This window comes from Ovis canadensis, chromosome 1 (genome assembly GCF_042477335.2).
Source record: "Ovis canadensis isolate MfBH-ARS-UI-01 breed Bighorn chromosome 1, ARS-UI_OviCan_v2, whole genome shotgun sequence".
NCBI lineage: Eukaryota > Metazoa > Chordata > Mammalia > Artiodactyla > Bovidae > Ovis > Ovis canadensis.
Genome location: NC_091245.1, coordinates 230,508,255 through 230,535,587, shown reverse-complemented (window position 1 = coordinate 230,535,587; position 27,333 = coordinate 230,508,255). Strand labels below are relative to the sequence as shown.

The following is a 27,333-nucleotide window of genomic DNA, read 5'->3' as shown; positions in this document are numbered from 1 at the left end:
ATAGATTGCACTAGATTACACTCCCACCAACATAATATGGCAACCAATTTCAACATACCCATAAATCATCAAACTTTTTAGTTCTGTGAAGTATAAGGCTAAAAACCATATCTAATCATTTTAATTTGCATTTATCTAATTTTAAGTGCAGCTATTTGTCATATGTTTCTAAGTAATTTATATTTTTCTTTCTTCAAAATGTCTATTCATATCCTTTGCCCATTTTTTTATTGGATTGTTGACTTTTTCCTTTTTAATATTCATACTCATATACTAAGGAGATGAGCCCTTGATCTATCACATACTGTTGCAAATTTTTTTTTTCTAGGTTATCATTTGTCTTAAATGTTATCTATGGTATCCTTTTGTTGTAGAAATGTTTGTTCTTTATATAATCAAATTTATCATCTTTTTCTTTTTCATGTCTAAGCATCAGGTGATCTCATCAGGCATGAGGCTGCAATGGCCAGGAGCCGTATCATTTTTGCTTGTTTGTTTGTTAAACTATCTCAAGTTCCAGAAAAATTTGCAATGATATTCATAAAAACCTTTATTCTGGAGCATCAATGAGCAATAATAACATCTTTTCTGGAAATTTTTTCTTGAAGACCACTGTCAGTATTTTTGAGGTTATTTAAGACAGTATGGGAAATAGATGGGGAAATAGTGGAAACAGTGTCAGACTTTATTTTGGGGGCTCCAAAATCACTCCAGATGGTAATTGCAGCCATGAAATTAAAAGATGCTTACTCCTTGGAAGGAAAGTTATGACCAACCTAGATAGCACATTCAAAGGCAGAGACATTACTTTGCCAACAAAAGTCCATCTAGTCAAGGCTATGGTTTTTCCAGTGGTCATGTATGGATGTGAGAGTTGGACTGAGAAGAAAGCTGAGCACTGAAGAATTGATGCTTTTGAACTGTGGTGTTGGAGAAGACTCTGGAGAGTCCCTTGGACTGCAAGGAGATCCAACCAGTCCATTATGAAGGAGATCAGTCCTGGGTGTTCTTTGAAAGGAATGATGCTGAAACTGAAACTCCAGTACTTTGGCCACCTCATGTGAAGAGTTGACTCATTGGAAAAGACCCTGATGCTGGGAGGGATTGGGGGCAGGAGGAGAAGGGGACGACCAAGGATGAGATGGCTGGATGGCATCACCGACTCGATGGACATGAATCTGAGCGAACTCCAGGAGTTGGTGATGGACAGGGAGGCCTGGCGTGCTGCGATTCATGGGGTCGCAAAGAGTTGGACACGACTGAGCGACTAAACTGAACTGAAGACAGTATGATAACATATAAATGTTGCTTATAGAAACAATACTATGAACGGTTAGGACTCCCCTTTCCCCTCATTGGGAAGTTGCCACTTAACATTTAAGAGTGCCAAGAGGCAGCTATGGAAGAAACTAGTGACCCTGTGCCTTAATCCAAAAATCTTTACTACTCCTCTCACTGTGTAGTGGTATTTCATAGTGATGACTCTCTTCAACTTTAAAAAATACTTACCTGGTGATTGATAGATATAATATGATCCACATGACTAAACTAGGCAACCAAGCACTACCATCTCCATTTTGCAGATATGAAAATTAGGAAAGGCAGTGGCCTGTCTTAGTTTATACAGCTACCAAGTAGCAGAAGGCAGCTAGAATTAAGGTCTTTTGATCGTAGATGCAAAGTCAGTCTTTCTGGCTCAGCTCACTACTTTTCTCCCTGCTGCTGAAACACTTCACTGCCAAAAAATAATTGCTCCATGGAACCAGCCTCATTAACATGTCATGCCTGAAGCTTGCCTATTCAGTTCAGTTCAGTTTAGTCGCTCAGTCATGTCAGACTCTTTGTGACCCCATGGACTGCCGAACACCAGGCTTCCCTGTCCATCACCAACTCCCGGAGGTCGCTCAAACTCACGTTCATCGAGTTGGTGATGCCAAACCATCTCATCCTCTGTCATCCCCCTTCTCCTCCTGCCCTCAATCTTTCCCAGCATCAGTATCTTTTCCAGTGAGTCAGTTCTTCACATCAGGTGGCCAAAGTATTGGGGCTTCAGCATCAGCATCAGTCCCTCCAATGAATATTCAGGACTGATTTCCTCTAGGATGGACTGGTTGGATCTCCTTGTAGTCCAAGGGACTCTCAAGAGTCTTCTCCAACACCTCAGTTCAAAAGCATCAATCCTTCGGCACGTAACAGGAATATAAGGCTCTGCTTCTTACCCTGACAGGTCACCTTTCAGAAGCAGAGCTGTACTGGACCCCACTCTGTCAGGTGAGGCGTGAGAACACCAGCTGATTTATGCTCAAACTCAATGATCTCTATAGAACAGAACTTCAGGAAAACTGACAGCAAATTCCTCACTATGTTATGAAGGACCCCGGTGTTTACAATACCTACTTACAGATTCACATTGACACACAGATCACAAACCTCTTTGGAACCTCACTTCTTCCAGGAATCGGCTGCCACTCTAAATCATGGCACCAAAGATACAGTGCTAAGTCTTCAGTTCAGAGCCTATGACTGTGAACTTGTCTCCCAAGGAAAATAACAACAAAGGCACGTAGTCTGAGCAACTACTGATTATTTGGTACAGCTGCAGGTATCCAGCACCACTGATAATTTGGACAGTGTAACTTATTTCAGTTTGGGGGTGGGAGAAGCCATCCTGTGTACTATAGGATCTTGAGTAGTACGTGGCATCATTTCTCCACCCACTAGATGCCAGTAGCAATCCCTGTCTCTATCAAAACAACAAAAATTTTTCCAGACTTTGCCAAATGTCCTCTGGGGAACAAGACCATGTCCAGCTGAGAAAGAGTGATACAAGACCTTAAAACATTCTGCCAAATATCTGAAAAGACCTCTGATTACCAGTGATGGATCTATTAGATGAGATCTCAGATTGGTCCACTGCTCAAACTCAGTGGGAAAAGAATGACTAATAGAAAAACTATCTGAATGTACCAAACTACAATTAAAGTTTGCAAAAAACCCACTCCAGTATTCTTGCCTGGAAAATTCCATGGACAGAGAAGCCTGGCAGGCTACAATCCATGGGGTTGCAAAGGGTCAGACTGACTGAGAGACTAACACACACACATACTTATATTTATATATATTTTTTATCCCCATTCCTCATTCTCATCTCATCACTCCTCAGTGAGATCTAATATTTTTAACACATTTCATTTGTTTGCAAGTGTCCTTGTATAACATGTACCATTTTGAATATATTCTTCTCATTAAAGTAAACACAAGTCTGCCATTGCTTATCCACAATTCTGAAACCTCATAGCTCTGGACCCCAAAAGTTTTTCCTTAAACTCACTTAGCAAAATCTGATGCATGGGACATGAGGCTATTTGTAGCCTTTATCCACTTAATGTAACCCATTCCTACATTTTGCTGCAGAAATATGGTGTTTAATCATGAGATGCTGTCTTTTCTTTTTCTAAAATCCAATTTTTTTTTTTGTATTCCTAAACAAACCTGACTGCAAGAGGTTTAACTGTCTGTGTCTAGTATTATACACAGAACTTATTCTGGTTTTATCTTTATGTTTTTACCTAGTATTATGTTTTAAAGATATACTCATATTGATGTGTATACATCTAGTCCACTACTTCTAAATGTTGCAGAATACTCCAGGAAGCAGATCCCTCACATTTTATTTATTCATTTCCCCACTGGTGGGCAGCTAGATGGTCTCCAACTCCCACCACTACAACCAATGACTTAACATGTATGAACATCTTCATACACGCCCTTTCATGGACCTTGGCATCTATATCTCTTTAGGATGTATACCCAAGCTAGAACACTGGATAATCAGGTATGCATATACTTAATCCAACTGGAACCAGATGCCAAAACGCCCTCCAGTATAGCTGCATCAGCCTACTTGCATTATATAAAAGAACCTAGGATCCTACATTTTCACCAACACTTGTCAGTGTCCAATGTACTCATTTTTTTGGTGGTCTAAAAGGTCAAAGTGATACATTATTCTTCTTTGCTGTTGTAGTTTTCAGATTATACTATATTTGAGCATCTCCTCACACTGGTTAGCCTTTGAGGTTTCCTCTCTGTATATTGTTGCCTGTTCATAAGTTTTGCCCATTGTCATTGGGGTTTATTTTTCTTACTGACTTTTAGTCTTCTATACTTCTATACCATCTATACTTTCCTGTTGGTTTTAGACATTGCACAATATTTTCTCCCAGTCTGTCAGCTATCTGTTAACTTTGTTCATAGTTAACAGGAAATCATACTACAGAAATTTTTAATTATATGTAATCAAATCTATGAGTGTTTCACTTATAGCTTGGGGCTTTCGTGTTTTTAAGAGGTCCTTCCCACTCTTGAATGATGAAGATAGTGTCCTACATTTTCTTCTACTATTGTAATACTTTTACTTTTCACATTTAGTCTTGAACCTACTTCTAAGTGGCTCCACTTCTGTGTGATAACATTTTCTACTAAACAATCCATGCTTCCCTGATTGATCTAAGTGCCATCACACCTTTATACTACATATACATACATATGAGTCTGTCTATAACTTTCTATTTTGTTTGAAAGGTGCATTTGACTGTCCTATTGCCAAATGTTATTTTTATTACTATTGCTCTGAACTATATCTTTATATCTGGTAGGGCTATTTGCCTGTCTCTATTATTTCTTTACAGGTTTAACTTAGATATTCATGGGCTTTTATTCTTATATATTTTAGATTAGGCTTATTATTAAGTTCCTCAGAAAAGTTATTTGTAATTTGTATTGGGATTGCATTGAATATGTGAATTAACTAAAAGAGACTTGAGCTATTTGTATCTTAAGATCTTCCACCCAAGGTTATGCGTTTCCATTTAAATTAAATCACTCTATGTTCTTGACTGAATTTTCCCTAAAGATGATTTTATGCTTACATTAACTCGTGTAATAATCACAACCACCCTACAGTACCTTTATTATCATAATTTTTCAGATAAGGAAACTGAGCTCAGACAGATAGGTAATTTGCACAAGAACACACAGCAAGTAACTAACAGAACCTGGATTCAAACAGTCTAGAGTCCATGTACTGCTTCCCCATCAACAGGCAGTTACTTTATAGTTTGGCTGCTATTATGAATGGTATCTTCTTTTTATTATTGTCTATTTATTATCTGGTACATTATTTTTATTATATTTTATAAAATGTTGTTACAGATGTAAAGAAATTTGGTTGATTTTTGAAAGTTAGTATTTGTATCCAATGAAGTTTATAGATAGAGTCTGTACAGATTAATTCTCTTATTAGTTTAGTATTTGATCTATTCTTTCTGTTGTTTTTTTATATATCAACTGTAAATAATGAGATTTTGTCTTTTACTTTCCAATTTTAAATCTCTCATTTCTTTTTCTTTCCTTATCTCATTGGCCAAGACTTCCAATATAGTGCTAGACACCATGTAATAGCGATCACGGGCAAAGAATGTCTCTTATAGAAAAGCAATGTTATCTCAGAAGAAAGCTGTCCTTTTATCTTGGCTACAGAATGTGCAGCACATCAGAGAACTGTTTCACTAAAGTACAGGTTAGAAACAATGTCTGGTGGCCAAGAATCTATTCTGAGCATAGGCCCTATGTTCATTTACGCTTCAGAAATTCTTTTTCATAGGAGACAGCCCTCCCAAAGGAGAAATGGCTCAGCTAAACTTGACTTCATTCTGACTTCAAGTATACATAACTCCATCCTAAATCCCTATGGCAACAGTACAGCTCAGCACCCCTTATTTGCTTCACACAACCTGCAGATGCAACTGTTTCTGACAATGCATTGCTCTCTAATTCTTAGACCACAGTGTTGGAAGGAGCCTTAGAGATCAACTGTTGGTCTCATTTTACACACATCTAAAAGTCCCTATGGTGGGTACCTCATAGCAGATGATCTGCTAAGGAGACTGATACCAATAAAGCAGACAGCTGGAATCAGAGAAGGGGTTAACACAGCTTTCTCCTAATTGGTTTCATCACCACATCTTTAGTAAAGGTTGGCCCTGCCTTGCATTCACGGCAACATCTCAAGGCTTACTATGACCTCATCCATCCAGACTTCAACAGGGATTCAGAGGAAGCACCACTCTTCTCTCCTGTACTCCAAAAGGCTTATCCCTCTACAACATGAGTGCATCTGCCCAAAGGTGGATATTGGACACTGAAGTCCTGGGGCCATAGTGCAGTCAGATCCATTAGAGGCTCTGAGTGGATGATCAAACACACCCTTCCCTTTCATACATACCCAGGGTGACTAACGCTCATGGTAGAAATGAGTGAACTGAAAAGTCCCACAGGAACCTCAAACCCAACACATCCAAAATGGAACTTCTCAGTGTCTCCTCCAAACTCACTCCCCTCTTACAGTAACCCCTGTGCAGGAACCATAACCACCTCTCTTCAGCCATCCTTAGCACCTTCCTATCCTGCTCAGCTGAGGAGTTACCAAGTCTTGGTCCCTCCCCATCCTGAGGATTCCATTGCCCACCCTTGAGTCTCCAATCTGAATAGGGCTTGGTCATGCCCTCCACTCCTGACCCCTGCGACCCATCCCTCATGTGTATGTGTGTGTTAGTCACTCAGTTATGTCTGACTCTTTGTGACCCCATGGACTGTAGCCCACCAGGCTCCTCTGTCCATGGAATTCTGCAGGCAAGAATACTGAGTGGGTTGCCATGCCCTCCTCCTCCAGGGGATTGAACCCAGGTTTCCTCCACTGTAGGCATATTCTTTACCTTTGAGCCACCAGGGAAGCCCCCATCCTCCACACTACTGCTGATTTTCCCATCATGCAAATGCAACCGCATCTCCTGCCTAAAACCCTCTCAGCAGAAAGTACACTTCCCAGCAGGGACCCTACTGCCCTCAAGCACAGCACCCTCACCCTTCCCAGCCTCACACACTGTACAGGAGTGCTAGATCACCCCCTTCCTCTACCTTCCCCAACCGTGTGTCTGATCCCTGTTCCCTCGACCTAGAACTTGCATCCCATTTCACCCGCATCGGTCTAACGTCTACTCACCTGTCAACAATCAGGCCGCAGCTCCCTCCTTCTGGGCACTTTTGCTGCCTCCTCAACTCCAATGCTCCTTGATGAAAGGACCTTTCTCTGACCTCTCCTCCCAGGACTCTGTACATCCATCCCACTAAACTCTAACGATTCTCTCCTGGACGCTGTAAGAAACTGGATTTTCTAAGAGTAGTTATTGCACAGCCAGTCTGTTTCACCCCTTTTTGTATTTAAGATGGTACCCAAGAATAAAACACATTGAGTCAGATATGGTGTGGGAGTGAGCCGAAAGTGACCAGTTCACTGCTGGGTGCCCCTCAGTGTCGCCCTGGCACACCGTGGACTATATGAAAAAAATGAATGATGATTGAATGATTTGCCTACCCGCATCCAGAACTAGGCGAGAGGTCAGATCTCATCCTAAATTTGCATGGACAGGGGGTGGCCTTACTCGGTGTTCCGTCGGGAGGGGGCGCTGCGGGGCGACGGGGCCAGGGTTGGGTAGCTGGGGGCGGGGGGCGTCCGAGGAGGGTGAGGCAGGGGTCGGGCTTGCCCGGGGACCCCGCGCCGCGACGCTGAGCCGAATTTCACTTTCGTTTTGGGCCAGGCCGGAGGCGGCGGGGCCGTCCCGGAACAACTGCGGCCGGGCGCACGGGGAGTTAATCCGAAAGCGCTCCAGCCCCGCGGGCTAGACTCCACGTGTCATCGAGAAGCTGATGTAGAGAGAGACAGAGAGAGAAAGCAAGCAAGAGATCAGAGTCCCGGGAAAGTCCTGCCGCGCCTCGGGCAATTATAAAAATGTGACCCCTGGGTTGGCCTCCCAACCACCACCCTCACCTGCCGCGCGCACCCGTCTGCGTCCAGCTGCCGGCTCGGTTCCGCGTCCTCGCCGCTCCGCTCAGCATGTGCCCGCTTCGCAGTGAGTAACCAGCCTCGCGCTCGGGTTGGGGGACCGCGGCCGGGAGGCAGAAACTTGGGATGGGCTACGTGGAGACTGGAAGACCGCAATCTCGTGCAGAGGAGGAAGGACGCGGGGAGACACTGCGGGCTTATCCTGCGCCCAATAAGACATCCTCTTTTTTAACTGTGGTACAGCCCCAGGAGCTCATAAATTACAACCGCCCCACTTCAAGGATGAGAAACTGAGGCCCCGCAAGATAATTTCTTGCCCAGGCTCCCTTGGCGACACCATTAAGAGGAAAGACAGATCCTAGCTAGTCGGCTTCAAAGCAAGGCTGTCTCTAAACAGTGGGTGGCTTCCCCTCCTGGCCTCGCTTTCCCTCCTCCTGAAATGGAGACTTTTTCTGGGTGAACTCTGCCCTGCACCCTGGTCTGAACTCACAAGGCAATAGTGTCTGTGAGTTGGTTTCCAGCCCTAGAACAGAGCACTGCCTTTCAAGAGCTTAATTCGTCATCTCTTAGTTGCTGAAAGATCAGTGGGAGGTTGGTGCCCAGAAGGAGATGGGCGGAGATGTCCAGAAGAGATGGAAGGTGGAGGCCGGCCTGCTCATTCTTCCCCTGGATTCCCTTGCAGGCCTCCTCCTCATATCCACCCTGGTTCTCCTCCACCACCTGCCCCACCTTAGTTTGGGCAGGAGCCTGCCCACCACCACAGCAGGCCCAGGAACGAGTTGCCTTGACTACTCCCAAAACCTGCTGAGGGCCGTCAGCAACACGCTGCAGAAGGTGAGCTTTTCATTGTCCTTGTTCCCACTGCAGTCTGTCTAGTGAAGCGACATCTCTGAACCCCTGGTCACCTGAAGGAACTGCAGGGAAATTGTGGAAGTTAATCAGGAGCTGTCAAGAGAGAAAGAGGGAACTTTACAAATGGCTCAACTATTAGCTAAAGAGTCTCAATGAAATTGTGTCTCCAGAGAAGGCAGGAGAGGTCATAAATTACAATGGCATTCGTTTTGGCTGTGCCTACACAGTGGAAAGTGGATATTTACAGTGTTCCCTGTAGCCTGCCAACAGAGATGGAATTGTGTCAGGCCCACACTTTTCCTCTGCCAACTTATCAATCCAGGAAACTGTTATTAGGGGCAGCCTCTGTGCTCTGGGGGCTACCAAGATGAATCGGCCCTGCCCCACACAGTCCTCGCCAGCTTCCAGTCTGGTGGCTCTGTTTGTTGACAGTAACACATTTCTGGGGGTTTGTGACAGTGCATGTCCAGGCTTCCTTTTCTAGAGGGCGAGTTATCTAATTTTATTTAAAGCTTCAGTCATTTTTTTTTTTTTAGCTTTCATATTTTAATGCAAAAAATTTCTTTTTCTTCTTCCTTTAAAAACTTTCCAACATCTATTTCTTTGGCTGCAACAGCCTAAACTGATATTTTAAAAGATGTCCTTTGACCTTCCTGCTCTCTAGTAAATCTTTCTTGAATATTTCTAGCTTGTTGCTTTATGAATATCTTAAAGTAAGCTCAGTGCCACAAGTTCTCCTTAAGGAACTCTCCCCACCTCCAACCTTTTATAATGGGCTGACCATTGTTCCTTACAGTTCAATCCATCTTAATTAAAAAGGCAGCTCACCAAGTGAAAACTGAAGAGATAAGTCCTTTGATTCCTAAAGAAAAGTATGATATGGGTAAAACTTAGGAGCTCTGATTTAAATAGATGCTTCATGTGAAAAATTTGACTCTCCTCCTCCCAGAGGCAGCACCAAAGGTCAGAAGATCAGAGAACTCAATTTGATTTTTTAATATGATTCCTGTGTCAAATTTGCCAGAACAAATCAGCTGGCTACTTGTAGAGAAAACAGAGGTAGCAAATGCATGTGATTCAGAGGCCGTATCCAGCCCACAGATCTGTAAAGTTTGGCCAGTGTCTTTTATATTTTATTTTAATTTTTGAGTTTGATGTCATTGAAAAAGTAGACCTGTCATATAAGAATCCAGATTTCTAGCTTCTCCTGAAAAGATTTGAAGAACTTTAGTAGTTGGACTCACATTGCCTTTTTGCTCTATTTATTCATTTTTTCATTTAAAAATTACTTATTGAGTGCCTATGGTATGCCAGGCACTATTTCATAGATTCATCTTTTTTAACAATGCCATAATAATATAGACAGTCACTGTTTCATTTTGGAATAAAGGAAGGCAATTATCACAGAAATAAAAGTATTGTCTTATTTGGAGATTTTTTTCTTTTTCTTGTTGCAGTGTAGTTGCAAATCTAACTTTTTACAACCTGCTCAGGCCTCCAGGAGCATTTTCTATTGCCGCTGTAACAAATTACCACAAACTTAATGGCTTTAAACAACACAAACTTATTATCATACAGCCCTGGAGGTTAGACATCCACAATGGGTCTCACTGGTCTAAAATTAAGGTGTCAGTAGAGCTGTATCTCTTTCTGGAGACTCTAGAGAAGAATTCATTTTCTTGCCGTTGCCAGCATGTAGAAACAGTCCACATTCCTTGGTGACCCCCTTCCATCCTCAAAGCCAACAAATGAGTCTTTCTCAGGCTTCATCTCTCTGACCTTGACTCTCCAGCCTCTCTCTTCCATTTACAAGGATCCAGAGATTACACTAGACCCACCCAGACACTCCAGGATAATCTATTTCAAAGTCAGCTGATTAGCGACCTTAATTTCATCTGCAACCTAATTCCCCTTTGCCACATAACGTGACATAGTCTCAGGTTCTAGGGATTGGGAGGTGAATATCTCTGGCGGAGGCATTTTTCTTCCTACCCCAGACAGGGTCGCAAGCTTTGCTACTTGTTGCCCACACGTGTCCTGTACTCTCAAGCTTTGATTCAAGGCCCATGCTGTTCCCTCTGCCTGACGATCCCCCTCCTCTGAGGATGTCCCATCTCTGGGAAACCTTTTCATCTCTTTCCACTCCCTTCTTAGAGCCCTCTGACCCTTCACTTCAGCCCTTCTCACCTGCCGGCGTGTCCCCTGGTCACTGGGGCACTGGCCTGTCTCCACAGCTGAACTGGGAATCCTGGTGGGAATAATGCAGTCCCCTTCTTTCTCACAGTCCTTAGTACCTAGCATAGCATATATCAGGCTTGTTGAATGGAAAAATGATCTCGATCTTCAATCAACAAATCATTGGCTTATTAAGCTAAATTTCATAAATGTGTTCAGCATGCTTGTAAGATGATGTGTGTGTGTGTGTGTATACCACACATGAAATCTCCACTTGTTTTCACGGTTGCATGCTTGTTATATCCATCAAGTGGTGACCTTAACAATCCCCCTCTAGAAGCTATATTTGAAAAAGATATTCATAAAACACAGATGCTTTGGCAAAAGGAAAATAAACTGTTTTCACCAGAAGCAAGTGTCCCAGCATGGTGTAGAGGCTGATTAGCACAGCCTGTTGAAATGATTTATAGTATTTACATAACGGAAAAACATATCATCCAGAGAAACATGTTGTAAGCAAAAGGAGAGGAGGGAGAGGGAGAGAGTGTCAATGACCAGTTTCTTTGGTCTTATGAAGACTTTGAATTTTCTACAGGTCAGAGATGGCAGTCAAAGGCAGCCAACTCTTGCTTTGGTGCCAGTGTTATGGGGAGCCTGGTGCCTTATTAATATCATAAGCTGAGTTTTTTTTTTTTTATATTTCACAGGCCAGACAAACCCTAGAATTTTACTCCTGCACTTCTGAGGAGATTGATCATGAAGATATCACCAAAGATAAAACCAGCACAGTGGAGGCCTGTTTACCACTGGAATTAGCCACGGTATAGAGGATTTTCCTCCCAAAGCTTATACCATGGTTAAGGGCTGTACATCAGACCTCATCTTCTTCCAAAAATGTGCATGCTTCTGGGCTCTGTCCTCATGGGATGGCAACAGGCGCCATTGTAGAAGTTCAACTTGAAACAAAATGTGTAAAAATATGTGGTTTTTTACAACAGTGTGAAATATACATAACACTACTGAACTATACACTTTAAAATAGTTAAGATGATAAATAGTTATGTGAGTTTTTTACCACAGTGAAAAAATTTGATATATTTGAGAAGTCAAAAAAATTTATATTAAAAATTAGTATCTTTTTGATGTGTGATTTTTTTTTTTTTTTTTGCTCTAGAATGAGAGTTGCCTGGCTTCCAGAGAGACCTCTTTAATAACTGTAAGTCAGAAAATTGAAAGTTTCAGCTCATATTATGAATTCATATCATTGATATCTCATTATTTTTTTCTTCTAGAATGGGCATTGTCTGTCTTCTGGAAAGACCTCTTTTATGACAGTAAGACACAAGATTCTTTCTTCAAATGCAACGTTGGGGTAGGTGGGGATGTTTTTAGCCCATCTCAATGGTTCCTTCCCCACTTCATTGTATCACGCAGACCCTGTGCCTTAGAAGTATCTACAAGGACTTGAAGATGTATCACATGGAGTTCCAGGCCATGAATGCAAAGCTTCTGATGGATCCTAAGAGGCAAGTCTTTCTAGACCAGAACATGCTGGCAGCTATTGCTGAGCTAATGCAGGTAAGACCTCCCGTCCTTCATGCTAAGACAGCCAGCCAGGGTCCCTGATGAAAGGCTCCACTGTCAGCCCTTCCTGGATTGAGGGAGGCCTGAAATGCCCCCTTCAAAGCCAGTTACATAGTAGGGGAGACAGTCTTGAGGGCGCCCTCTAGTGAGAGGGCAACATGAGCCGATCACATGAAGGAAAGCAGCCTCCTGCTTGTTGATCATGCGATGTGCCCCAGGCTCTGGGCAAAGATGTTCATATGTGTGCTGTCCCCACGGCAACCACATGGGGTCTGTGGAAAGGAAGAATCCCATGCTTAGAGGGTTATTCGCTTGTCCGAGGTCACACGGCTTGGAAATGGCAGAGGTAGTATTTAAACCTCCAAAAAAGGATTCCACTCCACTCATCTTCTCACACATCTCTAAAACCTCTGCGATGTACCTGACAGGGGCCAGCATGCACATCTGCAAATACTGTTAGTAAAGACATACTAGTCTAGTGCCTGGATAGGACCCATCCGGAACCAAAATGTGGATGAAAGAAAGAAATGCCCTGGGGACGTCCACAGTGTTACTCAGAGACAAGAACTTGCTTTGTAATTTCCTGAATAACCAGAACACATGATGCTAATATGAAACATAGAAATAACCACTTAAGAAAGAGCAGGGTGCTGCTGTGGTGACCAGAGCATGGGATAAATACGGCGTCAAGAATGATTATCTGAAAAGAAATTTATTTTTATGTCATTCATTCTTTTTTCTTTTCTTTTTTTTTTTTTTGGTGCCAAATTACTTGTTTGAAAAGCAGTGAACATCATGCAAGTATCAAAGAATGTTACCATCTAGACAGCTGTAGACGACATTTTATTTTCAGGGACCAAGAATGGAGTCAGTTCCACCAGTAATCAGACAACTATGCCCAGACATTCTGCACCTCTGTGCCTCAGTTTCTTCCTCTGTGAAATGGGGTGATGACCCACTCTACATTTCTTTTAGACTTTTTGTGAGGAAGTACAAGCAAAAGTGCTGAACGTTGTGCAAATATATGGGCTTCCCAAGTGGCTCAGCAGTAAGAACCTGACTGCCAATGCAGGAGACCCAAGATCTATCCCTGAGTCAGGAAGATCCCCTGGCAGAGGAAATAGCTACCCACTCCAGTATTCTTGCCTGGATAGTCCCATGGACAGAGGCGCCTGATGGGCTAGAGTCCATGGGGTCACAAAGAGTCGGACACAACTGAGCAACTGCGCACACATGGTCTTGCATTGTGTTATCAAATTAAAGGGCTCAAACTGGGAGACCCAGTGCCAGATTTATTTATTTCAGACGACTGAGTATCTGTAGTCAGCAGGTCTGATACTGACAGACAGTTTCTGATCAGTAGCAATCCATCACCTCCCTGTTCTGAAAAGGACATAGCTTCTTAATGTAACGTACAAAAATTAATTGGATATCACAGCAGATGTCTCTTAACAGAATTGTTCCTTTCTAAAATGCAACTCCCACTGATGATTTTCTAAATAGCTTTCAGGGTCTTTTCAGAGCTCACTGAAGATCCATGTGCTTGGATAATGAGCACTTCTTCTCTCAGGTTCTGCCTGCCCATCTGGCTGGGAGTGGATTCGCATTGGGTTTAGGAGAAGGGATGAGGGAGTGGGTTGCAGGCTCTGAGACGTGTATTGGCTTCACCCGTTTTTACAGATGAACGTTTTAATTTTGGAATACCGTCTATGACATGCTCAATATTTATTCTCCTAGGCCCTGAATTTCGACAGTGAGACTGTGCCACAGAAACCCTCCCTGGAAGAACTGGATTTTTATAAGACAAAAGTCAAGCTCTGCATCCTTCTTCACGCCTTCAGAATTCGTGCGGTGACCATCGACAGAATGATGAGCTATCTGAGTTCTTCCTAGAATGCTGAGGTCTCTCCTAACCTTCAAATCATTTTTTAGAAAAATTGGAACCAAAGAGATTGTAATAGGGCATGGGTTAAGAACTGGGGAGGGGGTGGCTGGACCTGTCCCTACTGAAGCTGGACAGAATTCTCATGCTTGTTTCCATGAGTCATCTCTCCAGACTTGCAGAATGTGACTGTTCTATCCACATGATTCTTTTGATCAAGTCTATTTCGTATTTACTAGGCATAAGTTATTTTCATAAGTTTTCATGAGCAAATTGATGAGGGAAAATGTCCTCACAGAACGTGTTTTCTTTTTTCTCCCTTTAAAAGAGAAGGAATTATAAGCTATTTTAGTACCAAAGTGTTTGTAGAAACAAACACTCAAACATAATTTATTTTAAAGTATTTATTTATATAATTTTATGTTCATGAAAGCATGTGAACTAATTTATATTTATTTATGTTATATTTATTAAGATATTTATTGCCAAGTGGATTTGAGATATATCTTATGTTGTTCTAAAAATAAAATGAATGAATTAAAAGAAAAAGTAATTCTGTTTTTCTAATGTGATTGGAATGCTTTGAATGCTAAAATACACATTGTGGGAAAACTGAAAACTGGTGAAATTTGAAAACAATCACCTTAGAAAGAATGCCACGATATCCTTGCCCACTTACTAGTTCCTTTAATCCCATATTTTATTTTTGTAACATCTCTAAGAATTTTATTATTTATTTATTGGCTCTGCTGGGTCTTGGTTTCTGCGTGTGAGTTTTCTCTAGTTGCAGCAAGTGGCCAGGGGCTACCCTCTAGCTGCGGTACACAGGCTTCTCCTTGCCGTGGCTTCTCCTGTCTAGAGCACGGGCTCAGTAGTTGGGGAGCGTGGGTTTAGTTCCTGTGTGGCGTGTAATCTGAATTTTTCCAGACCCAGGGATCAAACCCATGTCCCATGCATTGGCAGGCAGATTCTTAACCACTGGACCACTAGGGAAGTCCTTTAACCTCATATTTTAAAGGAAGCCTCGTAAGCCTGATAGACTTTAATTCTGAGGCCGTTTGAGTGAAGTTACAGCCTGTGAGTATATACTTTATTATTTTTGTGCAACATCTGACTCTAAAACACATAAAAATGTTTTTCCCTATTAACCACAGCTCAGTAACACACTGTGCATTAGCCAAATACATAATAGCATCCTCCAACTGGGAAAAGCATCATTGAGAGGCTTTCTAGTTACATTATTCTAATTTTTGTGACCCCTTGGTCTCTCAGGGGAGAACTGTTTCTAAATTACAATAAGAAAATTCTCCCTTTGCTTTGAATGATATAGAACTCCTGCCCAGACCGCATGGGTAATAGCCTTGCTCCACGTGGCACATGGGTAATAGCCTTGCTCTGGCTTGAGAGATGTGCTTTTTAATTCTTTAAACAATGAGAATTTTTAAAGACTTACCTGATGGAATACCATGTAATTTTCGAACTCTGTTAATCGCATTCTTCCTTAATACGAAAAGGCCATAACGAATGGAATATTCAGAGTCCATCCCTGTGCCCCCTGTCTTTTCTCAGGTGACTCCTTCCCTCAGAACTCAATTCGTATTCCAGTGAACAGGGAGGGGAGTGTATATAGCCACCACAGGTCCTCACCTGTGGAGACGTGCTTGTTTTTCAGAGTCTCCCCCCACCAAATTGATGTACAATCAGATAGAAATCATCAAGCTGAGATCCCATCACATGCCTCCTGTTCTTTAGGGACTCCTCCTCAAGCTTGGACGGCCAGCAGGTGATTCACAGATAGGAGTTTCCTGCCTCTGAGTACTGGGTTTGGGGCGGCCGGCTTTGATCATGGCAAGAACTCAGTGGCTTTGATGGACCGGTGCCGTTGAGTTGCTGGCATCCCAGCCCAGCCCAGCCCATTCCAGTCCTTGGAATGGCAAGGTTGTCTGGCCGGTTGTCTGTGCCTGGAGACGAGGACAGACAAGACTGTCAACTTGTTATAGACTGGCTTTATACACAGGATCACAGGTGTCTCCTTGGTTCCAGAAATTACCATGGGCTTCCCTGGTGGCTCAGAGGTTAAAGCGTCTGCCTGGAATGCGGGAGACCTGGGTTCGATCCCGGGGTCGGGAAGATCCCCTGGAGAAGGAAATGGCAACCTACTCCAGTACTCTTGCCTGGAGAATCCCATGGACGGAGGAGCCTGATAGGCTACAGCCCATGGGGTTGCAAAGAGTTGGACACGACTGAGCAACTTCAATTCAATTCAATTCATCCTTCAAAAACATCACTAGCCCAAGAAATATCTTCACAACAAAGTCCATTCTTCACTACTTGACCAGTTTTCTGGTTTTTCTTATTTAAGCCTAGTCTGCCATTTACAACTTGTATGACGTGACCATGCTGGTCTGACCTCTCCCTACCCATTTTCTCTTCTAAAAAGTGAAGATAGGGACTTCTCTGGTAGTCCAATTGTTAGGGCTGTGTGCTTCCATTGCCGGGGCTACCAGATCAGTCCCTGGTCAGGGAACTAAGATCCTGTAAGCTGTGTGGCACATGACCCCTAAAAAGTGAAGATAATACTAGAACCTACCTCAAAGGATCAGATCAAGGGTTACATGCAGCAACTCCTACAAAGCATTACCAGTGCACCTGGCATGTAATATGTACACAATAAATGGAAGCAATTTTTGATCATGATTATTAGCCCTTAGGTTTGGTGATGGGCCAAATGGGTTTGCTCTTTGCTACTATTTTCATCTGTGAAATTCAGAAAACTGTAGCCCTATTTCACAGCGCTATTGTGAAGACTGAATGACTCAGTACAGTGCTGGCCTCTAGTTTGCACTCAACACCAAGGTTTTAAAATTGTTAGATCATTTGCTTGAAGACCTCAGTGAGGCCTTGTCCTGCCAGGTTTGCCTACTAGGGGAGTTCAGCAGAGGAGACGGTCTGGCACAAGACACGATGGCAAACAAGCAGGCTTCTACCTTCCCAGAGCAGAGGGTGGGGAGCAAGTAACTTAGGAAGCCTGAGGCCCCTCCTAAAATTAGGCATCAGATTTAGCTCATTAGAGAAATTTGGTAACAGATCACTTTTTAAAAATGAAATAAGAATGACTGAATCTGAGAATTAACATAAAAAAACAGCTGACAGAGGCCCACTGAAGGCCCAGAGCTTTGGGGAAAGGGGGTCAGTTCTGCAGAGTGATCTGGCCAGATAGCCACAGGTGGGTATGTTACAACTCAAGAGATGCACAAGGGCCTTAGACACCCTAATGAGGAAAGAAAGCCTGGGAGTCAAAAGAGGAGAACACCGGCTTTGTCTAAAGCCAGAAGGGACAGAGGCCAGAAGTCCCTGTGGCTGTGTCAGCTGGGCCACGCAGTTGTCCCTGGTTGAGGACTAAATGTTGGTTCTGGCTAGCATAACTGTGGCTTCCTGTTTTAAGGCAAAGTGCATCTACAATACTGCTGTGGACTGAACGTCTGCGTTCCTTCAAAAGTCATATATGGAATCCCTGATCCCCAGTGTGATGGTATTAGGCCTTTAGGAGGTTAGGTCATAGTGGGATTAGGGCCCTTGTAAGAAGAGACTCGGAGGGGACTTCCCTAGCGGTCCAGCGGTTAAGACTCTGTCTTCCAATGCAGAAGGCACAGGTTGGATCCCTAGTCAGGGAATTAAGATCCCATGTGACTTGCAGTGTGGCAAAAGAAAAAAAAAAAAAAAAGGCTTGTGTTAATAAAGTTAAAAAAAAAAAATAGAGACTTGGAGAGGTCTCCCCCAACCCCAGTGTGAGGACACAGTAATAAATTGACCTGCTGCAAACCTGGGAAAGTTTTCACCAGACACCAAATCCACCAGCACCCTGACCTCGGACTTCCCGACTTCCAGAACTTTGAGGAACATACTTCTGTTGTTTAAGCCATTCAGTCTGTGGTATTTTGTTGTAGCATTCTGAGCTGACTGAGAAAACTTTTAAATAAGGAAGAAAGTCCAACCATATTTTTCAAAAATTGAATTGTATCAACTTTTCAGTTGGCATGTATTAGGTCAGAACAACTCAAAACTTTTAGTTATTTGTATGTATCTTTTAGTATGATATTTAAATTATGAGTATAAATTATGACATCAATGTAACATCAGAGACAATACACTTAAGTAACCTTTTTCTAGAAGCAACAGGAACTAATGCTTACTCCGTGCTTACTAAGTACCAAGCGTGTTTCTACAAGTGTTTATACCACAAATGCACAGAATCCTCTCAAAAACCCTGTGAGGAGGCACCATTGCCTTCCTCTTTTTATGGATGAGGAAATAAAGCAAGAGACCATAGAGGCTTACTCAGTAAGTAATAGACGCTGGGATCTGAGCCCAGGCAGCCTGGTTCTGGCCTGTGCTTGCAACCCGTATCCTTTGCTTCTCATAATCAGGTCACTGGTTTCCCTGGTGGCTAAGTGGTAAAGAATCTGTCTGCAATGCAGAAGCCACAGGAGACTTCTGGGTTCGATCCCTGGGTCAATCCCCTGGAGAAGGAAATGGCAACCCACTCCAGTATTCTTGCCTGGGAAATCCCATGGACAGAGGAATCTGGTGGGCTGCAGTCCATAGGGCCGCAAAAGAGCTGGACACGACTTAGCAACTAAACAATAATTCGGGTCACAGTAAGTCATCATAACCATGCAAACAGCATTAAAGTTACTTATGCTTCTCTCTCCCTCACTACACTGTGAGAGACACAAGTACAGGAAAGGTCATGTCACTCATGTATTTGTGTACTTAGGCCCTGGCACTTAAAAATGGTAGAAAAAGGCAAATTTTCATGAGTTCCCACATTTCTCATTTTTAACCTATGAATAAATAAGAAAGTCTTTTAAAAATCAAATCATTCCCAATCACATGAAAAAATTTTTAAATGCATATGTTCTCTTGGCTCAAAACAATTATACCTGCTCAGAATGGGAGAACACTGGTAAAAGTCACCAAGGCTCTTCCTAGTTTTGGCTTCCTGGCTTAAAACAAAGGTCTATTTCTTGCTTGAGGAACAGGCTCACTGTGGATCGGCTGGGGGCTCTGCTCTGCTGTTCTCTTCTGGAACCCAGGCTGATGGAGCATCAGCTGTCACATGCTCTGGGTGGATGATTTAAGTAATTGACATATCTATGGTCTGGGATTCTGCGGCCCATCAGGAACAATGTGCCACGGAAGTATTACCAGTGAACTGGAAATGGGGGTTACTTCCCACTGCAGATGTCATAGATACAAGCTACGAGAGACCCAGCCATCTCAACAGCAGTCATCTCAATGGCTGGTTCGTTCACACACTACTCAACAGGAGCCAGTCAGGGGTCCAGCAGGGCGCCTCAACAACCCCGCATCAGCCCTCAGTAACCCCCCGAACCAGAGCAGCGCCACTTCTGAATGTTTCACCAATGTAGCTTCCAGGTGAGACTTCCTTTCACAAAACGGTCCTCCAGCTAAAGAAAACATGGAACTCATCCAAGCCCCTCCCTCCAGTTTTTATGTCACAAACCATCTTTAAGATTTCCCAATTTGCTTGAAAACAAAACACTGCTATAAATGCACAGATAAGACCCCCTTCTAAAAATGAAGCTCATGCCAAAGGTTAAAGCGCACAGCAAGAATGGACTTCTGCAGAATAAAGACGGCAGCCTAACTCCAAGGCTGCTTAACTAGGAATTTACAACATGACTGGAGTAGATTGGATCTGAGTCCTCTGGAGGCTCCAGGCTGGAGGTCTCAGTTAAAAAAGGCAGGAAGAACTTCAGAACTCTGCACTCAGAATTCTACCCCAGGGCCTCTGTTGAGTAGCAGCAGCCACAGAACCATTATCAGAAACCCTCAAACCCTGGTGTGTAGGCTGGAAGAGATGCACTCCCAGCAGTTGGGATCGCCACCTTCAGCAAGCAGCAGGCTGCTTCACCCTGAGGACTTCCAGCAATGGCAACAGGCTGGACCGACTGCTGAAAACAACCATCCTCATGAGAACACACTTCAATTCAGCAAAGACGGTGTCCTCTTTAGAAAATGGAGTGAAAACACTTCTACTTGACAAAGCAGGGGAGAAAGCCTGTCCCCTAAAGCCACCCCCCAAAATAACAAAACATGTCCCAATGTGCAGGAAAACCCTGTTAACAGAGACACACAGGTAAGGAGCTCATTATGAATACACCTGGTTTTAAATAAAAAATACCCTCCCATGCACAGGTGGGAGAACACTCATTCCTGGAGTCATTCCTGGAGGGAGAAAGGTTAGGGGATGTGGGGGTGCTCCTGAATCTGTGAAAACTCCTGGGTTAGTTGCCCCTGCTTTACCCTCACTCAACTTTACTCCAAGAACTGGGTCTAGGAGCAAAACCACCTAATGCCCAAACAGCCCAGATACTAACAATCAAGTGAGATGATGCTTTAAAAAGTAATCTGTAAGTAAATAATAACACAAAGAAGACACATTTGCACTGTACAAATGCAGATTTATTGTTCTTCTCTTTATCCACAGTAGGAAAAAGGCTGGAAATTGTTAGGAAACCAGCTTATATACAAAGCACCTCTGAAATTATGATTTTCTTTGGAAAACAACTTACAAAAAATAATAAACACTTTAAAAAGTCAAGACCTTTAAGTATTTTACACTTCTGAATGTTAAAACTCCATGTGTTTCCTGAAATATACAACAATTAAAAAAAAAAACTCATAAAGTGACACTGATTTGAATTCCACTGGATCCCTGATCATTAATATCAGTACGTTCTTCCCTATAAAATGAATTTGTTCTTCACAGGCAAAGCATTAAAGTATGTTTCTCTGATTAATTCATTAAGATTGAATTTACTCTTCAGCTACTGTCTACAGGAGACTAATGGTAATTTATAGTTTCTTCAAATAAGTTAACAAAACATATCCAAAATGTTAATCACCACACGCATGATTCTGGGAGAGCGACAATATCTATACATATTAAAAAACAAAGATTTCACCCAGTAACAAGAGCCAATATGGCCCATGATTCCCTGGGGCAAGTCCTCTTCGAGAAGAGATGACAATGTTCCTTGGTCCTGACTAAGGCTATTTCTAAGTGGCATTCCCGCACTGCCACCCCCACAACTCTCCCAGAAGTAAACAATCCAGGGTCAAGGTCAAGAAATGCAGTGTTTGGTGATTTCAGAAGGTTGATGAAATCTGCAGGGACTCTGACGATGGCCCCAGGTGAACTTCCCCAGTGAGATGAGGCCACCACCTGTGAGCGTTTGCACCAACATGGATGGGGAGAGGATTATAATCCTTTCTAATGACCCTAGGGCCAGGTAACATGATTGATTTAATGGTTTAACAGACCACCAGCCAGACTGGTTAGTAATAAGACATGGAAATCACACCTCACATAAAAAGACATACTGGACCCCGCAGCACGTGCGTATCTGACTGTGTAGGAGCTGAAAGAATAGGAACCTCTCTTCCTCATTAGTGACACGAGAAAAAAAAGCTAAGTGAAATCGGTGCAATTTAAGTACTCCACCACCTAATTGCTAAAAAAAAAAAATGTTCCAAACGCTTGATATGAATTTCATAGTTCACAGACTCCAGTAGGAAAATTACCACATTTCTCGCCTGACTGCTGAGTCATGTTAGGCACCCTTTATAAGTGTATGTGTTTGGGTGGGGAAGCCGGGTGGGATGGTGAGAGTGGGAGGTACCAAAAAAAAATTCTTGATATTATAGAGGTTTTTTTTTCTCCTCCTCAAGGTTTCCAAATATTTCACATTCCCTTTGCCCCTGAATAATGTGAGCTGCAAGTGGTCTTCCACAGGCTGTGTAGCTCTAGGTCCCGAAGTCTGTGCCTTATTACCACAGAGACAGTCTTTAAAGGCAGAAGTTCCTGAGGCTTCCTTTTCCAGCTCATCTTTCAAACCTCAGGTTTCCTGTAAGAAGCCTAACAAGGGAGAGAAACAAATTCAGGGATTCATTGTTGTGGGGAAAGAGCACATGCGTTTAAAGAAAGTCACTTGTCCGTTTCAAAAAGGAACTGCTGGAGTGGCTGGGTTTTCCTGAGATGAAGATAAACCAGTCCAATTTTTTAAGGCTGCAGTTATAAGACACTAAAATGCCCTGATAAAGACACAACAGTCAGTCAATCACCCAGATATTTTGACTACAGGTAGGCAGAAAACACTGGAAAATTTCTGGCTTTTTGTTCATTTGTAACTTACTGAAGATTTTTCTCCTATTCAATGACAAGTTGGACTAATAAGCTTTTATGATCCATTTCACTGCCAAAAAATGTCACAAATCCTTATTCAGCTTTATGTGGTGGCAAGTCAAGCGTCTAGCAAAGTGAAGAGCAAATAAAAACAAAACGACAAATAACCACCCATTCTACAGGATCTGTGAGACGTCAGATTTCCAAGCCTTCCTTTGATGGAAGAGGCTATGACTGTTTCCTTCTCACAGCAGAGGCCAGTACAGCAACAGGCAGAAATGCCTATATGCAAATAAGGAGATTTCCACATGTGGGCCTCGGTGATTTACATAATTTCAACATATTCAAGAAAAAGAAATTTGATATTGAAACTGGCTATTCTATTGCCTTGCAGCTCTTGTATCCGAACTGGTGGGGGCGTTCAGAAAGTTCGCCCTCCACACCTGACATCATCCTGAGTGGTCACCCCAGACTTTAACTTTTCATATAAGCTTTTGGGGTGGCTGAAACACTTTTACATTCTTTAAGGAACAAAAAGTCCGAATAGAATGCCAAATGTAAACCTCTCTCTGACTTGCTTCTGAGAAGTAACACAGCATTTGTTAATCATGGTAACAGTACATATTAATAAAAATCCAAGTTGTGAATTGGTTTGACCTTGGGTCTAACAATATGCTAAGTCAAGCCACAAAAAAAAAAAAAGAAGTGCTTCAAAACAAAGGAAGGAACCCTGTGGTTTTCTGGACTGAGACCAGAAACAACTCGCTTTAGCTCTCTGTTCCCATCTTTGCTGCTGGAGGCTCACTAGTGCCACCAAGTGGAGCACTGCATCAACACCACAGAAAGTCTGGAAGGCTCAAGGCTTCCAGTTAGGTCTCCCGTTAAGGACATTATCAATGGACATGAGTTTGAGCAGACTCCAGGAGACAGTGAAAGGCAGGGAAGCCTGGCATGCAGTCGCTCATGGGGTCTGCAAGAGTCGGACATGACTGAGCAGCTGAACAACAACAAAGGACATTATCTACTCTTGCCTGAGTCTCACTGCCTGAACCTAGAGCTTTTACATGCATTATCTCTTTTCATTCTCACAAGAGACCTAGGATATTGGAAGTTTCGCATCCATTTGACAGATGAGAATATAGAGGCTTTAGGTAAGGAATTTGCTTAGTCATAGATATACTGCACAACACAGGGAATATAGCCAATATTTTAGAACTGTAAATAGAATATAACCTATAAAAACTGTGAAACACTACTTTGTACACCTGTACCTTACTGTGTATCATGTATACGTCAATTAAAAAGAAAAACAAATCTGCTTGGTCACAAACCTAGCCATCACTTGAGATGGTATTCAAATGCTTCCTCTGATGCCACACGTGAATCACCTTTACTTAGACTGTGACCCACGTGCTTATTGTGGAGCATTTGCACAATCTTCTGAACCTGAGCTTAGAGGTGACTAACACATTCTAGAGTATAAATTTGCTATTTGCAAAGACACAGCTTGACCCCCAGTAAATGACTCAGATATTCCGCTTACCTCTCAGCACATCTTGGACTTCAACTGAATCAACATTTTTTAAGCAGTTACATAAATTCTGAGCTGTGGCATTATTCTGCTCCTTTTCTTGCCACTTCTTCAGCATCTTAAACTTACTGATTGTAACATTGTCTTCCTTCTCCCGGATCGCATCGATTTCGCTAATATTCAGCTTCAGGTTGGCAATGGCAATCTTTAACCACTCCTTCCCCAGCTTCTCAGCAAGGTTAAACAACTGAGTGTCTGTTAACAGGGCTTTAGTCTTCACCCCATCTAAAAGCACATGAAGAATTCAGTAGTTCCTCTCAACACTTCATTTATAGTCATCGACTATGAAAACGTATTCTCTTTATATAAAAAAGGATACCATGATTTGAAACTTCAACTGCTTTTAAAATAAATTTAAGTGCCAAAAAAATCCCTGCTTTCCAAACTATTAGAAGAAAAGGGAATGATTACACATAAGGTTGAACTGGGGTATAACGCTCACAAGGATAGTTCAGTGATTCAGGGAATGAAATTGTTTTACAAAGCTGCACAAATTAGGCTGGAGGAGAAAAAAAAAATCAAGCATCAAAAATAATTTATGTGGCTCAAAAAGAAAAACATACATTTCTCCTTGCCCATCTCTGCATCTTCACATACAAAGTGCTACCTTTAGTGGTCACTAAAGAGGGCAGCAAGAGATATGAACTGCAGTCTCCATTCTGCCATCTCCTGGCATTAGGGGGAAGAGCATATTCCACAGAAAAGTCAGGGCACAGTCTGCAATATCAATATCTGTTGTTCACTAAGAAACCGTGTCATCATTCTGGAAGGGATTATGTTTCCAATACAAACCAGTGCCCCAATACAAAATACCAGCCCCAGCTGGGTGTTCTATGTTCACACTTTTCAGATGGTTGTGCTATGATGCATCAAAGCTCACCAGGTGTAGAGTCTCATTAAGGATCAGGCCTTACAAACCCTGGAGGTGCCATGAGAAGAGGGTAAGAGGAAGAATCCTTCCTGCCCCTCCTCCAGAACCATAACACTTTGCTCATCTAGAGCCAACAGTCTAATGAAGGGAACCTAACATTTATATTGAACCCTAACTCCCTTAACTCAAGCATGGTTTCTAAAGGATGGCCACTGCCCCCTAGTGGTCTTCTAACGCATGTGGCTTGTGTTCCTCCCCCAAACTGCTACAAGAGAAACCACACAGGGAATCCATCCATCAAAGATGCAAGTTCTCAGGATCATCCCCAAACCTACTGTGTCAGATTCTGTATCTAAATTTTAACAAGATCTCAAAGTGACTCAGAGTTAAGAGATGACTATATTTTAAAAAGCAATATGGTGATATGCTGAGCCTCAAACTATCAGGATAATGACTCAGTATCTTTAAAAATGTTGTGAAAATACCTAAACAAAAGTAAAGCATTATTAATTTATTTGCTACCACACTGTCAACTCTAAAAAGGCTGGGAATCCTTAATTTTCTAGGTAGTATTTGGTCATTTTATTCTATGTCTAGCTACTTGTTCTTGGAGCTAATTTTAAATAGCCAAATAACTGCAAAAAAGGAAAAAATTTTCCTATGTGTCCCATTCAGTTATAAGTGAATAATTTTTGAGGATCTAATATACAATATGATGACTACAGTTAATAATAAATACTATGCTATACTCTTGAGATTTGCTAAGAGAAGGTCTTATGAGTTCTACCACCAAAAAAAAGGTGGCTGTGTGAGGTGATAGGTGTGCTAATTAATCCGATTGGTAAATATTTCACAATGTATGCACACTTCAAAGCATCCCATTGTGTACTTATATCCAATTTTTATTTGTCAACTATATCTCAATAAAAATGAAAGAAATATATATCCTAATTTGGTTAGGTTTTAAAAATAATTCCAGAGCCTCATTTATTTTGATGTTCATTTAATAGAAATAATAAACAATTCTCTAGTGACAAACAGTGAAATCCGACATACACCATCCTCTTCAACTCCAAGCGAATAACATCTCATTTTAGTCTTTAGAGTTTATCTGCTTTTAGATTCACACCTTCTTACAATAATAAAAGGTATTTTGATGAAAGGGTTCATCTACATGAGGCCCCCAAAGCCTTAAGATCTTGTCTTGTGTAATTTGAGTCTGGGTTTTCTAACTTCAGTTTGTGAATTCTGGTTGGACTTGAATTTTTAGGTACATACCCCATCTTCTGGCTCCTTGGAGTACTGTTGTTAGTGCTTAAATCTCTACTGTATTTTCACAGCTATCAAGCCTTGGTCTCTGCCATTTAAATGGAAGAAATTAACTTGACCTTTATTTCTAATAACTGAGCTGGTGGCTCCCTCCCCGCAAATATAGTTAATAACTGAGAAGTCAGTGAACGCACACATGCACACTCACTAGCCACTTCTTCAGTGAACACTCATCGTCTATATCAGAGGCTGCAGGCTCAGTGCTATAGGAAACGCACAGATGGACGGGCCACAGCCACTGACCCTACAGGCTGCAAGACCTTCCCTCGACCCCCAATTCTACTTTCACCAAGTGCAGGGGAGGAGTGGGCAGTCAAGGTGGAAAAGCAGGCTGGGGCAGACCACGTAGGACCTTTATCCCGGCCTGAGAAGCTTGGACACAGGGAAGGTAGCTGGGAGAGCAGGCACACCCAGGATATGGCTCCAGGAAGACTGACCCAAGAAGAACATGTGCCTGATGAACATCCTGGGGGAGACCAGAGGAGGTGACTGATGGCCACAGAGGACATTTTTACAAACCTGAACTGTCAATCTGCTTCATTCTTTTATCATAGACCGTCTCATCAGGCAAGCTGCTACTCATTTTTCGTCGCCTGTTACCTTTAAAAAAACAACAACAAATTGGCTTTCCCTTATGGTTTTATTATCCAGCCATCTTCAAGCTGGACTTTTAAAAAATCATTTAAAAATCATCATTCTGACAGAACAGATTAAAAAAGGATTCAAAACTCATTCAGATGATTAAGAGTTATGGAACACTTAACAGATCCTGAACGTTACTGATTTGCAAAGCAGAATTAACATTCTAGTGGATGGAAGGAAGAGACGAGTTTAATGTCCACTTACAAGCACTTACCACTTGTGCTGCTTTTTGAAATGTTCTGGTTCTGATGATGCTGAACCCAGTCACCTGGTAAGGTACAACAAGCAGCAG

At 42.3% G+C, this 27,333-nt stretch overlaps 2 protein-coding genes and 1 long non-coding RNA gene across 7 annotated transcripts in view; 1 reads left to right on the top strand and 2 right to left on the bottom strand.

Moving 5' to 3' along the window:
- The window catches only part of LOC138435570 (uncharacterized), a 59,357-nt gene extending 50,904 nt beyond the window's left edge, over positions 1–8,453 (bottom strand). For 2 of the 4 annotated variants that reach the window (XR_011255141.1, XR_011255139.1), the window contains exons 1-3: positions 7,889–8,453; positions 7,436–7,764; positions 7,064–7,215 (exon numbers count right to left, since the gene is read on the bottom strand). This is a non-coding gene — a long non-coding RNA (uncharacterized lncRNA). The remainder of the gene's footprint in view (positions 1–7,063; positions 7,216–7,435; positions 7,765–7,888) is intronic. The other 2 variants (XR_011255140.1, XR_011255142.1) reach the window with 2 other exon arrangements.
- IL12A (interleukin 12A) lies at positions 7,570–14,961 on the top strand. Of its 2 annotated transcripts, XM_069580392.1 has the most exons (7): positions 7,570–7,970; positions 8,586–8,737; positions 11,638–11,751; positions 12,105–12,146; positions 12,223–12,264; positions 12,365–12,508; positions 14,252–14,961. In XM_069580392.1, exons 1-7 carry the CDS (start codon positions 7,955–7,957, stop codon positions 14,405–14,407), a joined length of 666 nt encoding a protein of 221 aa, XP_069436493.1. In that variant the 5' UTR covers positions 7,570–7,954; the 3' UTR covers positions 14,408–14,961. The 2 variants fall into 2 exon arrangements, with proteins under 2 accessions (XP_069436493.1, XP_069436487.1); XM_069580386.1 differs by lacking the exon at positions 7,570–7,970 and having other exon boundaries at positions 8,432–8,737.
- A 5,902-nt stretch (positions 14,962–20,863) lies between these two features.
- The window catches only part of LOC138443456 (caspase recruitment domain-containing protein 8-like), a 47,664-nt gene continuing 41,194 nt past the window's right edge, over positions 20,864–27,333 (bottom strand). Inside the window, exons 15-17 of the mRNA XM_069595945.1 lie at positions 26,919–26,999; positions 24,152–24,424; positions 20,864–22,341 (exon numbers count right to left, since the gene is read on the bottom strand). Coding sequence (XP_069452046.1) covers positions 22,322–22,341; positions 24,152–24,424; positions 26,919–26,999 — 374 coding nt within the window. The 3' untranslated portion in view covers positions 20,864–22,321. The remainder of the gene's footprint in view (positions 22,342–24,151; positions 24,425–26,918; positions 27,000–27,333) is intronic.

Excerpts from the sequence above, each read along its gene's own strand:
- IL12A (XM_069580386.1), top strand. The coding sequence starts at position 8,513 with ATGGGCGGAGATGTCCAGAAGAGATGGAAGGTGGAGGCCGGCCTGCTC. Across the intron at positions 11,752-12,104 it reads TACCACTGGAATTAGCCACG|AATGAGAGTTGCCTGGCTTC; the intron begins GTATAGAGGATT and ends TTTTTGCTCTAG. Across the intron at positions 12,509-14,251 it reads CTATTGCTGAGCTAATGCAG|GCCCTGAATTTCGACAGTGA; the intron begins GTAAGACCTCCC and ends TTATTCTCCTAG.